This window comes from Cryptomeria japonica, chromosome 8, assembly GCF_030272615.1.
Source record: "Cryptomeria japonica chromosome 8, Sugi_1.0, whole genome shotgun sequence".
Taxonomy (NCBI): domain Eukaryota; kingdom Viridiplantae; phylum Streptophyta; class Pinopsida; order Cupressales; family Cupressaceae; genus Cryptomeria; species Cryptomeria japonica.
In genome coordinates this window covers 595072009-595087309 of record NC_081412.1, presented here as the reverse complement: position 1 = coordinate 595087309, position 15301 = coordinate 595072009, and the positions used below count along the sequence as shown (strand labels likewise).

General features: G+C 35.4%; 1 protein-coding gene across 4 annotated transcripts in view; it reads right to left on the bottom strand.

The window, feature by feature from the left end:
* The window catches only part of LOC131029841 (uncharacterized), a 62583-nt gene that overhangs the window by 23616 nt on the left and 23666 nt on the right, over nt 1-15301 (bottom strand). For 2 of the 4 annotated variants that reach the window (XR_009102841.1, XM_057960491.2), the window contains exons 2-3: nt 770-2505; nt 491-592 (exon numbers count right to left, since the gene is read on the bottom strand). Coding sequence is in view for 3 of the 4 variants with exons in the window: in XM_057960491.2 (XP_057816474.1) it covers nt 491-592; nt 770-2104 (1437 nt within the window). In the remaining variant the exon portion in view is untranslated. Of the gene's footprint in view, nt 1-490; nt 593-769; nt 2506-2745; nt 2780-15301 lie in introns of those variants that run through there. The other 2 variants (XM_057960494.2, XM_057960492.2) reach the window with 2 other exon arrangements.

Here is a 15301-nt window from a genome sequence, read left to right as displayed (position 1 = left end):
TTTCAACTTCTGTTATTCATTTATTGGGGATACTTTTGCCTGTTAGTTCACATCTTGACTATGCTCCCTAATGTAAATCAAGTTGACTAGCAAAAGTGAATTATATTTCAATTGATGACAGTGTAGAGAATGAGATTCTTTCTTATAAATGCAAAACTAATTAAGCTACAGATTGATATATTAATGATGTTTAGATAGAGTATAAAGCTTCTGGTAAATACTGCATACATTTAATTTATCAACGTTTCAGATCACTGCCTAATTCATCATCAGGGTAATGAGGATTAAAGTTAAACTATCCTAATGTAGGATTACGAATGTGATCCAAAACATTGATCAAAGATAAGTATGTTTTATAAGAAGCGTTATACTCTTCTCATGGACTGTGAAAACCTCATGATACTTATGGATGTTTAGTTTCTAGCCAAGTTATGCTTAGTGGAAGAGATAAGCCCTTGATTAGATCAAGAAAGATGGTAAAGGAGTGTACCTTAAAGATTCCTTTGTAGCTCCACCTCCCAGCATTCTGTGTAACAGTGTGTAAGAACTTTATGTATTTTATAGTACGTTCAAGCAAAGCATCTATGCTGCACTGTACACACCCATTAAAACCATAATTATGCTATGAAATTCCAGAAAATAATCAGACATGAAATATAGAAAAGACACAATACCTATCCTTATTGAATGAACAACAGCGATTTATCAAAAGAGCAAAAGATAAAATTAAACAAGATGTAACAACAACAATTCAGACCCTTATAGCAACCTTATTTGCATTAGGTATTATATCACGCAATTCTCTAACACGATCCTGAATTTGCTGCCGATCCTTGGGTCTTGGTCTGCCTGTCTTCCCTTGTTTGCAAGTTCTGCGGGCAGTATTTGGTGTATCTTCATGCTTGTATCTATTTACCCACTCTCTCTCAGAATGCATCCCACTGTTATCTTTTAGCAAATCTTGAAAAAAACTTGTAGATTCAATTTTGGTATTTGTATTTGTTGGCTTCTGCAATTGAATGGAGGATGAAACTTGTGTAGAATCTCCAAGGGGATAACCTCTTTTGTTGGTTTCATCTATAAAATTAGCTCCTTTGGAGGAACCACTCTGAGAAGAAATGTCATCAATAGTAACTGAGCAGGATCTGGGTTCCAATTTCCTACTGGATGGAAAACCAGCTACGACAGCTTCCAAAAGATCTTCTTTTAATTCCGAAAAAAATGGGAAACCTGAATTATTGTCAAGAATTATGTCACCAAGATTTGAGGCGGAGTTGAATTCTTGAACCAAGGCCTCAGTGTATCCATGACCACTGATCAGATGAACATGATTTAAGAAAGAATTCTGTTTCATATCATTTTGTAGTTCAGAATCAAAATTTCCAAGACCATCCCTGTGTCCAGACACAAGAGCTGTAGATAATTCATCCCCCATCTGAAACAGCAAAAGCTTTTCCAATTGGCTTTCTTCACAATTTATTGATTTGAGGGCACCAGAGGAAGTGGAAAAATTCAAAACAGGGTCTCCAAGCTCCATATTCATTGGCCTCGAATTATATGTATTTGGTAAGAAAGAAGGAGAAGCAAGGCTTTCACAAGGATCATTTTGCCAATTATGATGTGTACAGGTGCCAGTATTGTTGAGCATACTAGATTCCTTGAGGAAACAAAAATCCATGCTTGCACTTACATTTGAAGTCACTTCTCTCTTATCTGGACAACTGTTTGAAGTATTCTGCAAATCATTGTTTTCAATTTCTGATAAGATGTCAAATGGAGCAGCTGGGAGTGAGGTACCAGGGCCAAGAAAATTGCCTGAAGTAGAAAAAATTTGGGGCTTCTTTCTCTTGTCTTCATATTGTAAGCATTCAAAACTCTGTATGCTATTCTTAACTATAATAACACTCTCTGCTAATAAGTCAGATGCCTGTGATGCTTCCTGAGCACATATTTTTGTGCCTAAACTTAAGGCCATTTGACTTTCCCTTCTAGGATGTACTGATGAATGTTGGTTCCCATGGTCTGAGTTGTGATTTTGTTGGTTGCATGCATTGCATAAACTTAATGAGTCTTCAGGAGCATCAGTTTGTTGTTGATGGGTCATGCTGCTTCAATCCAGTAACAAGACTGGTTTATGCCAAATAACCTCTTTCGTTATTACCCCTGCAGGCATAAGTCTACTAGTTTCACCATCACAATGTGCTGACATGAAACAAGCGTCTCTCCTTTTATAATGATTTATAGAAGACAATAGTTTATCACGCATTCCTATTTATCTCTTAGGCAGGGATTTTGCATTAGCTGGATTGCTTATCAGATTCAACTCTACTTGGCATGTTAGATCCTATATATTTGGTAATGCTGTAGCAGATTGCCATGACTGTAGATACTGCCTGATAAAACTGGCTCTGGAATTATATTTCACCACAATAGCCCCTTTGAACAGAATGAGCTTCCACAAACAGGTTCTTTTACTGGTTTGAGTCTTTCAGGTTTCATCAACTTCTGTAATGAATCATAAGGATTGATTAGAACTAATTTAAACTTAAATTGATTGAAAACATACTATTGTAATGAATAAGACTTCTCTAAGATGCACTAATGGATTGATTTGTAAAAGAAAGATGGATTCCGTTGATATGTGAAAATTTAAATTAAGTATTGCTACAGATATATCTATCCTATAGTGCTGAGAAACATTATTCAAACCTTGACAAAGGATACAATTTTTCTCAAAAAGCATACCATATATAATTTGTGAAGAAGTCCATCTCACATGGAAACCTGGAAACCACATATATTATATTCAACCTTCAAACTCTAGACAAAATTGAAAAGAGTAGCTTCTGTTTACGTTGTGTGTTCTAAAATAGTGTTTCCAATAAACAAAGATATCCATGTTGGTTTTGATCCAATGGATGTATGTTGATGGCTTGCCAAGCTAAACAATAGCATTTAAGTTTGTTGCTATCCAACACCAGTGGTGAGGTTCTTATTTTTTAACTCTTCTAGTTTCCATAAATTCCAAAAAGTGCAAATTTTATAAACAAAATATTATATCTTTTTGCTAAGAAAGATAAACACTTCTTCATGAAGAGTTGACTGAAACCTAAATTTGTTTTAACAAAACAATTACAAACACATATTCATGCAAAAAAGAGTATATGGTCCACATACCATAATTATCACCTAAAGAAAACAGAGGAAATATTACCATCAAATAAAATACACAAGGATATGAGGGCTATGGTATTCGTTGCCTAGATATTGCAATTATTTGGAGACAATGATAAGACATGAACAAAGAGCACATCCAACTCAAATCCAAGACATTGAAGCGAGACCTAAAACAAATGACTTGATATTAAATTATAAAGCACTTATAGAATATAAATATTTACAAAAAAATTGTTTTTTTTTTCTAGGTAAAGAAATATTATATCAATTCTTCACATATTCTAAAGACACAAAAAAAATATACACAGATGCAATGTACTTTCCTACTTCTGTAGAGATCATGATGCATACACCTTGCCATTACCATCACATCCGGAGCTTGTAAGCAAAAAAAGAAAAAGAAATCACTCGAGTACAACAAGAGATATTCCTAGAACAAACTAAAAACACATATCTAGACTAGAAGCTGCTAAATTTAGATGCTATATGAAAGTTTATCCAAATTACAGAAAAGAAGAAGACTCTTCATCCAATGTATGAATATATGGAAAGGAGGAAGAAACAGAAGAGAAACATGTCTGGTTATTCTGAATAAGAATCATTGTACATGATTCTTTTCTTAGGGATGAACCTTATCCAAGGCCTGGAAGGTAGGCACTATGACAGATGTTGCAGTAACCATTTTGGCAGCAAAAAAATCACCATAAACAGTACCAGAACAGATTTTGTACACATTTCAGTGCATTGAGATTCACAAAGGGTTTCTGCTTTTTCATTTCTTGCAACTTAGACATCGATTGCAATATATCTCCAACATCAAAATATTGTGCGTAATGTCAGTTGATGACGAAATTGGGCTCTTTCAAAAGCCTATTCTAGTATGTTTTAGTGCAACTAGATGTAGCCATTAATATCAAATTACTAGTTATGATACAAACCATCTTGGACCTCTTGAGAACACCCCATCACATCATTCCCTCCTGCACTACAATCATTCTCTATCACGTTTTATTGTTTGGATCCAATATGAGGTGGCTCATATTAAAGTTCTCTGCTATTTTTGCAGTAATAATTTGGTGCTTAATTTTCCTTCACATGTCCCAAGCATATAATTTTGCAATCTGCCTGACATCTATAACAATGCCAAACAGCAAATATTCTTTTCACTCACAGTAATCAGCATATGAGAGTTAGTCCCACCAAAGCACGTGTTTTAGTTGTGGTGCAAATGGAAGGATATAAATGACCTGATAAAAAAATTTTGAACCCCAAATTGAATAATCTCGACACTTCAATCCACTCAATTTTGAGAAAAAACATTCTTTCCACACACATTAATCAACATATGAGAATTCACCAAAGTGCTAGTTTTAGTTGCAGTTCAGTTGAAAGGGTATAAATAATGTGAGAAACACTTTTTTACCGAAAATTCAATTATCTCAAGATCATTCCACTCAATTTTGAGAAAGTGACGTCAGGAATTCATGGTGAATGGCTACTGAACAGCTAGTTGATCTTTAGAAGCCAGCTGCAGTTCACAAAAAGACATAAACCAAAATGGCTACAGAAGACAATTAAATATAATATACAAATGTTATCATATCTTAGTAGTCCATGAATTTTCGTGGATATCTAAAACAATTTGTGGACTTTTTACTCAGTAACAGTGACAAGCTACACAATTGGCAGTCAATAACAGATGAATTTCACTACTGAAGGATATTATTCCAGAAGGATTGAATCTTGGTGTGACATATTAATTTATCCACACCTGTCAGCTTTGTGTCAGAAACCATCAAGTTGACGAGTCAAATGGCCTCAAGTAGTTAGACTGCTCTGAGAAACTTTCTAGCTCATTAAATGACAGTTTTAATCTACTTTGAGCAGCAATTGATTCAATGAATTAAAAACTGGGAAGTTCAAGAATCAAACAGAAAGTGAAATAGCCAATTTTGAAGATGGAAGGTCTGTACACCATTGGAAACATTTGACCACATGGAAGCTAGCTACTATACATTATCCCAAATCCCTTAAAAATATTCAAAGATGAATTAGAAAAATCATTGTACAATTCCTCAGTAGTTATCTCCTCCTTCAGTGTGAAGCCAGTTTAGAGAAGAGATATGTCTAGCAGTTGAGAGGGAGAAAAAATCATCATCAAGAAGTAGAGATGAGGAAGTTAAAACATTTTCCATAGCCAATAGAAGTTGCATATAGCTTTTATGATTTACAATAGCTTCTTCTTTTCATTATCATTGACTGTTTGGACATAGTTTTTAGTTTTACTGTTTTTTTTCCCAAAATGAATTTCTTCGAATGTTTAACTTTGTTCTCCGATGCAACTTCCATTATTGAGTTTTTCATTGCATTCCTTTGCATTGTATTTTGTAATACATTGATGGAATGAGCGACTGGATGTTCTATTCTTGCAAGAGGATAAATAATTGTTGCATATAGTGATATAAGGCAATGTTTCAACATAGCTTAATGGTAAATGTATTTCATCCATATTCATAATTGATTTCATAGAAGTAGCACATATTTCTAATATAGGAAAATGTGCATCCACCTCAGTGTATAAACTGCAAAGACTTGTATATCATGCATGCACACATTGGAAACAGCATCACGAACTACATGGCAGTTAATAGCAGTGTTTCTCCAGGTTTTGGGGGCAGGCAAAATTTTCACAGATTTCAGAGATGGCTATTAAAGTAACATATTAAGATTAATATTTGAATACTAAACATACAACAAAATTAAAAATAAATATCTCTTCATTGTATCTTGCATATCAATAGTTTTCTTTTTGATTCACACATCAATAGTTCAATATGCAAGGTGTAACAATAATGTACATAATCCTAGGAGTAGGATAATACTTTATATTTTATATTTCCTAGGAACACTAGAAACCGAACAGTCATTTTTCATATTGTTAATACATTTTGATTAAATGGAACAAGCTTCCATTGACTGTTTTTCCCAGTTGTCCAAATGTGTTCATTCGTCAATATTTTCTTGCATTACATTCTTGAGCTTAACAATAGTATAAAAGCAGGTTATTTATCCTCCATTCTTGCCATAAACCATTGCTCAAGTCATCTAAGGTGTCAATCTTTAAATAGAAAATGTAGTCTTCCAAAACTCTGTTATTTGTTCACCATTATTCTTATTGTGTGTTTTGCTTCTTCACTCTCTACACTTGTCTTCTATATCTAAGAAGAAGTGCTAATTGAAGTCACAGAGTCTATAGATGAGAAGAAATGTGAACTGTTGCCTTCATTCACATCATTGAGGTCACACAAAAGTATCTTGGAAAGGGACGGATGATTTGTGATGTCTTTCAACCAGCAAAACAAAATGCACCTACTGTAATTTTCATTGCTGAGTGCCCTCTGTGAATAATTTGAACACAACAACAAAACTCCCAAATTCATGTTGTGTTCCGTTACTCAACCTTATGAATAAGTAGAAGCAATGCCTCTAGAAAATCCTCATCCAGCAATCAGGTATTAACATCAGTCAAGCCCTTAATGTTCCTCACATCTATGGTGAAACTAACATCACAAATGATTCTTGTTTGAATGCATCTGCGACTACAACTTTGACTTCATTTGAACACCACAACAAAACTCCCAAATTCATGTTGTGTTCCGTTACTTGACCTTATGAATATGTAGAAGCAATGCCTCTATAAAATCCTCTAGAATATCCTCATCCAGCAATCAGGTATTAACATCAGTCAAGCACTTAATGTTCCTCACATCTATGGTGAAACTAACATCACAAATGATTCTTGTTTGAATGCATCTGTGAGTACAACTTTGACTTCTACAACAACTTCAATACCTACTAAAGCTGGCAATAGTAGTGTGTAGAGGCAACTTCATTGCAAATATTATTTGCCCATTGGTGTCTACTAGTATCTTTAACAAAGGTGGCTAAGAAGACAACAAAATACCAAAAGAGCTCTTCCATTAAAATCTCTCAAGGTTGTTGACCTTCCAGACAAACTTGCACACGGAAAAGTTCAGTTGTCCTGGTCAAATTTGTAAAGTTATTTCAATTTTAATTAAAGAACAAGTTATGAACTATGAATGCTATATATGGATATGAGGAATTATGTCAATGTCTAATAAATCTGATTTTTATCTGCAGGTCTGAAGGAGAGAGATCATTTAATATTTTTCTATGTCTTCTCCAAATGAATTCAATTGCCATATATATTATTTAGGTAACCGGTCAATTGGTGTTTTGACTGATCATGCCTTTTGGGCATGACCGATCAATGCACCCATTGATCGGTGCCTTTACAATTATACCATTAACACAATGCTGATTATCGGTTCAAAAACCCCCGATAGCATATTGTAATATCATAATATAATAACTGATCAATTTAATGAATCAATTCATAAAAACACCGATGATTAAAAGTGCACGATGAATATAATCCAACCGGTGCATTTGTTAACCAATGTTAATGCCAAATGAAGCGGTGTATTCATTAAACCTGATAACAAATATGCTCGATATAATTAAGCCCAATAACAGATGTGAATCGGTGCCAATGTTTATGCATCCGATAGCATGTATCGGCGAATTTAACCCGATAACTTATAGCATTTAATATAAATCAAACATGAAGCATGTAGATAAATAACAGAACAAGGAAGGTTAGGAAGATCTTATCTTGCATAAGCTACCATGCATTAACACTCCCTCTTAGCTTTGGAAGATAAGGCAACCTGCATCACATTTCCTTTTCATAACTAAGACAATGTCAGTCAGCAAAAATCATTTATACATGAGAAGTACCATCAAGACATATGATACAAAATAGAAGAACATCACTTGAGCATGTGACATAAAGTATTATTAATTTTTTTTTTTAAAAACAAGAGAATCATCACCTGATCATGTGAGAAATCACCAAAACATGTGATCTGTAAGATTCATCAAGATATCACCTAACACATGATATCAGTATTGCCTAACATGCAATACTTAAGGATAAGTCTATGAGAAAGGTTAGTTTCTCATCATATCCAAGTTGTGATAAGTGCAATAACATTTATAAATGTTTATCACAACATAGTCATGGCACATCCATGACTTACCAGAGATCCAACATGATCAATGGTTGAGATATCACCTACACGTGATATCAGTATTGCCTAACACGCAATACAAGGATAACCATATGAGAAGTGCTTAAGTTCTCATCATATCCAAGTTGTGATAATGCAATAACATTTGTACAAATGTTGTATCACAACATAGTCATGGCACATCCATGACTTACCAATGATCCAACATGATTACTGGTTTGACTATCATAAGATCGTCACCTTATGATGTCTACATACAAGTGTTCAGTATCTGAGAGATCGTCACCTCTTTTATATGAACACAGGTGGCAAGAAGCCAAGAGATAGTCCAAACATGACAAAGAAGTTTACACCTTAAACATCTTAAATATATGTAAGTATAGATTACAAAGCAGATTACCTTTCTATCATACCTAAACCCTTTCTGAAGTGATCAACCTTCACTCTGAAAAGTGGTTTGGTCAGAATATTTGCAGTCTAATCTCCTGTGCACACATATTCTAACTTTATCACATTCCTGTCAACCATATCTTGTACATAGTGATATGGAATCTCAATATGTTTGGACCTATCATGAAATACTGGATTTACAGAAAGTTTTATACAGCTTTGATTATCACACTGAATGACTGTAGGTTTCATAGGTTCTCCAAATAATCCCACAAGCAATTTCCTTAGCCATACTGCTTCTCGGGCAGCCATTGAAGCTGCAATATATTCAGCCTCTGTGGAACTCTGAGCTACTGAAGATTGTTTTCTGCTGATCCAGGATATCATGGCTGACCTTAAACTGAAGCAGCACCCTGAAGTGCTCTTTCTGTCAGTCACACTGCCAGCCCAATCTGAATCTGTAAATCCATGTAGATCTATGTCAACCTTTTCATATTTAAGACCAAGCTTTAGGGTACCTTGTAGATATCTCATTATATGCTTTACTGCAACCAGGTGTATCTCCTTAGGTTCACACATGAACTGACTTAAGGCATTAACAGTATAGCAGATATCTGGCCTTGTATTTACTAGATACATCAGGGACCCAATCATCTGCCTGTATTGAGTGGGGTCAGTAGGTCTTGATTCTGCTACTGCTTCTTTAAGTTTATGGAAGTTGGTTTCCATAGGAGAGGTCATGGGTCTGCAGTTTAGCATTCCAAATCTTGTCAATATGTCCAAGGTGTACTTCCCTTGGTTCAGTACAATATTATCAGAATTTTGCCATACTTCCAATCCTAGGAAGTAATGAAGAAGCCCCAAGTCTTTCATATCAAATTCTTTGGATAGATCTTTCTTGCATTGATCTATTAGGTGATCATCTCCAAACTCTAGGAGCCTGTTTGAGCCCATAGAGAGCTTTCTTGAGTCTACACACATGAGACTTTGCATCATGAATTTCAAACCCTTCAGGTTGCTCTAAGTAGACTTCTTTCACGATCTCACCATTTAGGAATGTTGTCTTAACATCCATCTGATGTACCTTCCACCCCTTTGCTGCTGCAATGGCTAGGACAACTCTTACTGATGTGTACCTAGCAACAGGTGCAAATGTTTCTTCGTAATCTATTCCTTCCTTCTGTGAGAACCCTCTAGCTACAAATCTGGCCTTGTGTTTTTCAATACTGCCATTTGCAGCATGCTTGATTTTAAACAACCATTTAGAAGACATGACAGACTTCTTGGTTGGCCTAGGAACAATCTCCCAAACATCATTCTTCATAATGGACTGATATTCTTCAGTCATGGCATCTATCCATACTTGATGTTTGAGTGCATCTGAAACATTGTTAGGTTCAGCTTTAGAGAGATCATTCATAAGTGCAACATAGTTGATGAATTTATTAGGCCTCTTGCTTTCCCTGAAGGTTCTTGAAGGAGCAGCGAACTTCTGAGCTTCTGCTATTGTTTTGGTGGCCCATAGTGGTCTTTTCTTGCGATTATCTATAGGTGGGTCTTATGTTTCACTTATAGTTTCCTCAAGATACTCCCTCTAAAGCTCAGGAGTAGGTTCTTCTTCTAGGTTAGGAGTAGGATTATGAATTTCAGGTTCTATTGTATTTTGGGCCCTTTTGAAGGCTAAATCTTCTTCGAAGATTACATCCCTACTGAGTTCAATATTTCTCTGCCCTTGTACATAGATTCTGTAGGCTTTAGAAGTTTCACTGTATCCTACAAGTATTCTTCTTTTTCCAGAGGGTTCTAGTTTTAGTCTTTTCTCTTTAGGTACATGAATATAGACCGGACACCCAAATATCCTAAGATGGCTGATATTTGGTTTTGTCTTGGTAAAGACTTCCTCAGGAGTTTTATCTTCAAGGTGTGAATGAGGACATCTATTTTGTATGTACACAGCAATGTTAGTTGCTTCTGCCCAAAGGTTCAAGTTTAGATTTTGATCTAGTATCATGGCTTTGGCAGCTTCTACTATGGTCCTATTTTTCCTTTCACCTACTCCATTTTGTTGTGGATTATAAGGTATTGTCAACTCCCTCTTAATCCTAGAATTTCTACAAAAGTCTTTAAATAGTCCTGATGTGTATTCCCCCCCATTGTCAGTTCTTAAGGTTTTAATTTTGTTTTCAGAGAGATTTTCTGTTAATGTTTTAAACTCTTTGAACCTACTTAGGATCTCTTCTGATTCTTTACATTTCAAAAAGTAGATCCACGTCTTCCTAGAGTAGTCATCAACAAAAATTACATAGTACAAAAATCCCCCTAGCGAGGGCACGGACATAGGTCCACATACATCAGAATGAATTAACTCCAAAACTTTGCTAGTTTTCCTAGTACTATTCTGAAATGCATTTTTGGTATTTTTACCTAAGGCACACCCTTTGCATGCCTTTGAATGATATTGCTTCAACTTAGGTAGACCTGTGACAAGGTTTCCCATGGTTGACAAAGCTCTATAATTCAAATGGCCTAATCTCCTGTGCCATACTTCATTTGCATTAATTGCTTCATGGATCAATGCTAGATTGGGCTCTGTACATAGCTCATACAAATAGCCTTGTCTTCGACCAATGACCTTAGCATCTTTGATGGAGGATCTCTTTGGCCAAGCCAACACCTTGTTTTCCATGAAGGTCACTCTGTATCCTTGATCTTCTAGTGCTGATATGGAGATTAGATTTCTTTTGATACCTAGAACATATAGTACTTCTTCAAGTCGTATGACATGCCTGTCTTCAGTTTGATGGTGCAGGTTCCAATTCCTCTGACTGGATGTGAAGAATCATCTCCGATGGTAACTTCCTCATCATCTTTCTCTATCATGGAGTCTAGTATTTCTCTAAAGCCAGTGATGTGTCTAGATGAACCACTGTCGATCACCCATGAGTTATATTTGTTTGAAGTATGGCTTGTAAGTGCTGAGTAGAGGACATAGTTCTCGAAGTCATTTTCTTTTCTAGATTTCTTCACTTTTGCAAATGTGGCTTGCTTCCCTTTCTCCGGACAGTTTGCAACATAGTGTCCAAATTTGTCACACCTATAACATTGAACATGTGATAGGTCTTTCTTAGAAGTGTTCTTGCCTTGTTTAGCTTTTCTTTTCCTGAATTGCTTCTTTTTGTACTTCTTATTGATGTTTGTATTTAGGACTTGCAAGTCTTCATCTATATTCTTTTGTTTTATTCCTACATTGTTCAATCGGGATTCTTCTTGTAGACAGTCATCTCTTAGTCTTTCAAACTTAGGATATTTGGAACTTGCACTGATGCCTTGGACAAATGTGTTCCATCCACTAGGCAACCCATCTAAAGCAATGAGTGTTAGTTCTTTGCCTCGGATCTCGTAGTCCAGAGTTGCAAGTTCATCTTTTAGAACTGATATCCGCATGAAGTAGGCGCTGATTGTCTCCCCTTTGTTCATGGTGATATGATTTATTTCTCGTTTTAGTGCTAGAGTACGACTTGCATTTGATATCTCAAATGTCCTTTCAAGTGCCTTGAACATTTTATAAGCCGTCTCCTGCTTTCTAATGATGGGCATTATATTATTTCTTACCCCATCCACTATTATTTTAATAGCCTTATCATTTCCCTCGATCCATGTGGATTTCTCGGTTTCATCTTCTGGTTGTGCACTTTCAGTTTGGAGATATGAATCAACTTTGTTTTCTCTTAAAATCATTTTGATTCTAAACTTCCAAGCTGAAAAATCTTCGCTACCTCCGAGTCTATCTTCGAATCTGATAGCGTTGGCCATTATAGAAATGTGATGTAGTTTGTAACTTAGTCCTTGAATTTTATCAAAATTGAATAGCCTTAGGTTCGATTACCTTGGCTCTGATACCATGTAAAGTTATTTCAATTTTAATTAAAGAACAAGTTATGAACTATGAATGCTATATATGGATATGAGGAATTATGTCAATGTCTAATAAATCTGATTTTTATCTGCAGGTCTGAAGGAGAGAGATCATTTAATATTTTTCTATGTCTTCTCCAAATGAATTCAATTGCCATATATATTATTTAGGTAACCGGTCAATTGGTGTATTGACCATGCACCCATTGATCGGTGCCTTTACAATTATACCATTAACACAATGCTGATTATCGGTTCAAAAACCCCCGATAGCATATTGTAATATCATAATATAATGACTGATCAATTTAATGAATCAGTTCATAAAAACACCGATGATTAAAAGTGCACAATGAATATAATCCAACCGGTGCATTTGTTAACCAATGTTAATGCCAAATGAAGCGGTGTATTCATTAAACCTAATAACAAATATGCTCGATATAATTAAGCCCAATAACAGATGTGAATCGGTGCCAATGTTTATGCATCCGATAGCATGTATCGGCGAATTTAACCCGATAACTTATAGCATTTAATATAAATCAAACATGAAGCATGTAGATAAATAACAGAACAAGGAAGGTTAGGAAGATCTTATCTTGCATAAGCTACCATGCATTAACAAAATTCACAGGTAATCTTGACCACATTCTTTTCCTAATATCAAATTCATCCGTTGCATTAACCCAAAAGTCTTCAAGATCCATTTTGTGCTTGTATTTTTCTCCATTCACTAATCCAATATGATTATGAGGATCGAAGTTAGCTCTAGATCGGTAGAAGATAAATGGATACCATTGCATCTCTATCCTTGCACTTTCAGCTGCTTGTGCTATTGAACAAGATTCTAGCATTTTTCCAATAAAAAATGGAAAAGAAATTCCAACCTTGTGTTTTCCTCTCTGGAAGCTTTCATATGTCTCTAGCTGTCTCAAAACTTCAAGCAGTATCATTTTGTTGGTGGGATAAATTGGAAGTCTATAAGGAAACCCAGTAAATCCTTGAACTCTCAAATATGTGAATCTTCAATACTAAATAAATCAAGATCCAAGTATGCTTATCAAGTCTTCCGCTTCTTGAGTTAGTCTCTGATGAGTTCCTCCTTGTAATAGTCTAGTGATATACATCAAGAATGCATCATTTACTCGCTTGAAATGAGATTTCTTATGAAACTGTAGTTGTGGGTAAAAATCATGCACATTGACTTCATTCTCACCATTACCCACTTGTACCTCTGCAACTTAATCCTATGTACTTGTAATTTCTAGCAAGTAGGTAAATAATATAAGAACTCACATAGAAAGATTTTGTTCTTTCCAAGTTTCTTAGTTATTCATCTATAATATCATTGATTATCCTCACCCAACTGAACATCTTAAGTCCTGCAATGATTTCATCAATGAAATAATACATCCAAGTTTCAAATGGCACACCTTGAGGGCTGCCCATTACTCTATTGAGTAGCAAGATAATATCTCCATAATCTTCTTTAAAATTTGTGCGAAGAAGTTTCTTTGGCATCTTTTTGTAGCTAGGCCTTGGTTTCTCTAACCATATTTTGTTGATAGTTGATGCACAAGGTTCAAGTTGTGCTTCATAAAGCCTTGTAATTTCTTCTTTGGTTTTGAGCATGGTTGCATGGTAGTTAGGAATCCTGAATGCTTCTTTGATAGCAACTTCTTTGAGGTATACCAATACTCTTCCATCAGGTGCAATAATCTACCTTTCTTGGGCATTGTAGTGTATGGTGTTGAAATAGTAGCTAGCTCGGATACCTATCTATTGTATTTTAATGTTGTCAATGAATAATTAAAATACACATGTATTATCTATTATGTAAATCGAACTTAGGGCTGGGCTCAAATACATGTAACTTGTAATTATGTCTTGCTTGGGCAAGACCTATATATAATGTAACTTGTGGATAGGACAGGCCCTATAAATGTAACTTGTAATTTGGTCTGACCCTAATTGGGCAATGTAACTTGTGGTCCTATATTGAATGTAACTTGTAGATAGGGTAGGCCCAATATGTATTTTGAGCGATTATGTAATTGGGCTGGGCCCAAACTCATGTAGCATGTGGTAAAGGCAATCAAGCAATAACGTCTTAATAGGTCAAGACCTATTTGGACAATATACATAATATTATTATTCAATTAACAAGGCAAGCCGACTTGAGACTTGACACCACAAGTCAAGTATATAAGCAAGTCATTTGCACAGCATAATGAATCAATTCACATACAAGGCGAATCATTCTTAAGGCTTTCAACACATGTAATCTGCTCTCCAACATTTGGCGATCTCTCTCTCTCTTGTGCGAACTTGCTCCTCATCTATTGTGTGAAGGCTGGCTGTTACGTGATGCTATCAAGATCTTGTGAAGCTAATGAAGACTTGCCTTGAGTGAATTTGATGCTGATGATAAGGGCTGTAATCTCCATTATCATATAAAGAGGAATTCAGATCTGCTATCTTGCTGGTTGAACAGCAATCTGAGATAAGCACACTTGCCTTGTAATTGCCTACATTTGAGATAATACACATTGTACTTTGTGGCTGGGTTTTTCACCTCCAAGAGGGAGGTTTTCTTAGGGTATTGGTGTGTCTTGTTTTGTGTTTTTTATTGTTGTTACTGTTCTGTTATAACCTGATTATTTAAGATTAACATCTGATTGCTTAAAATTAGCATATGGCAC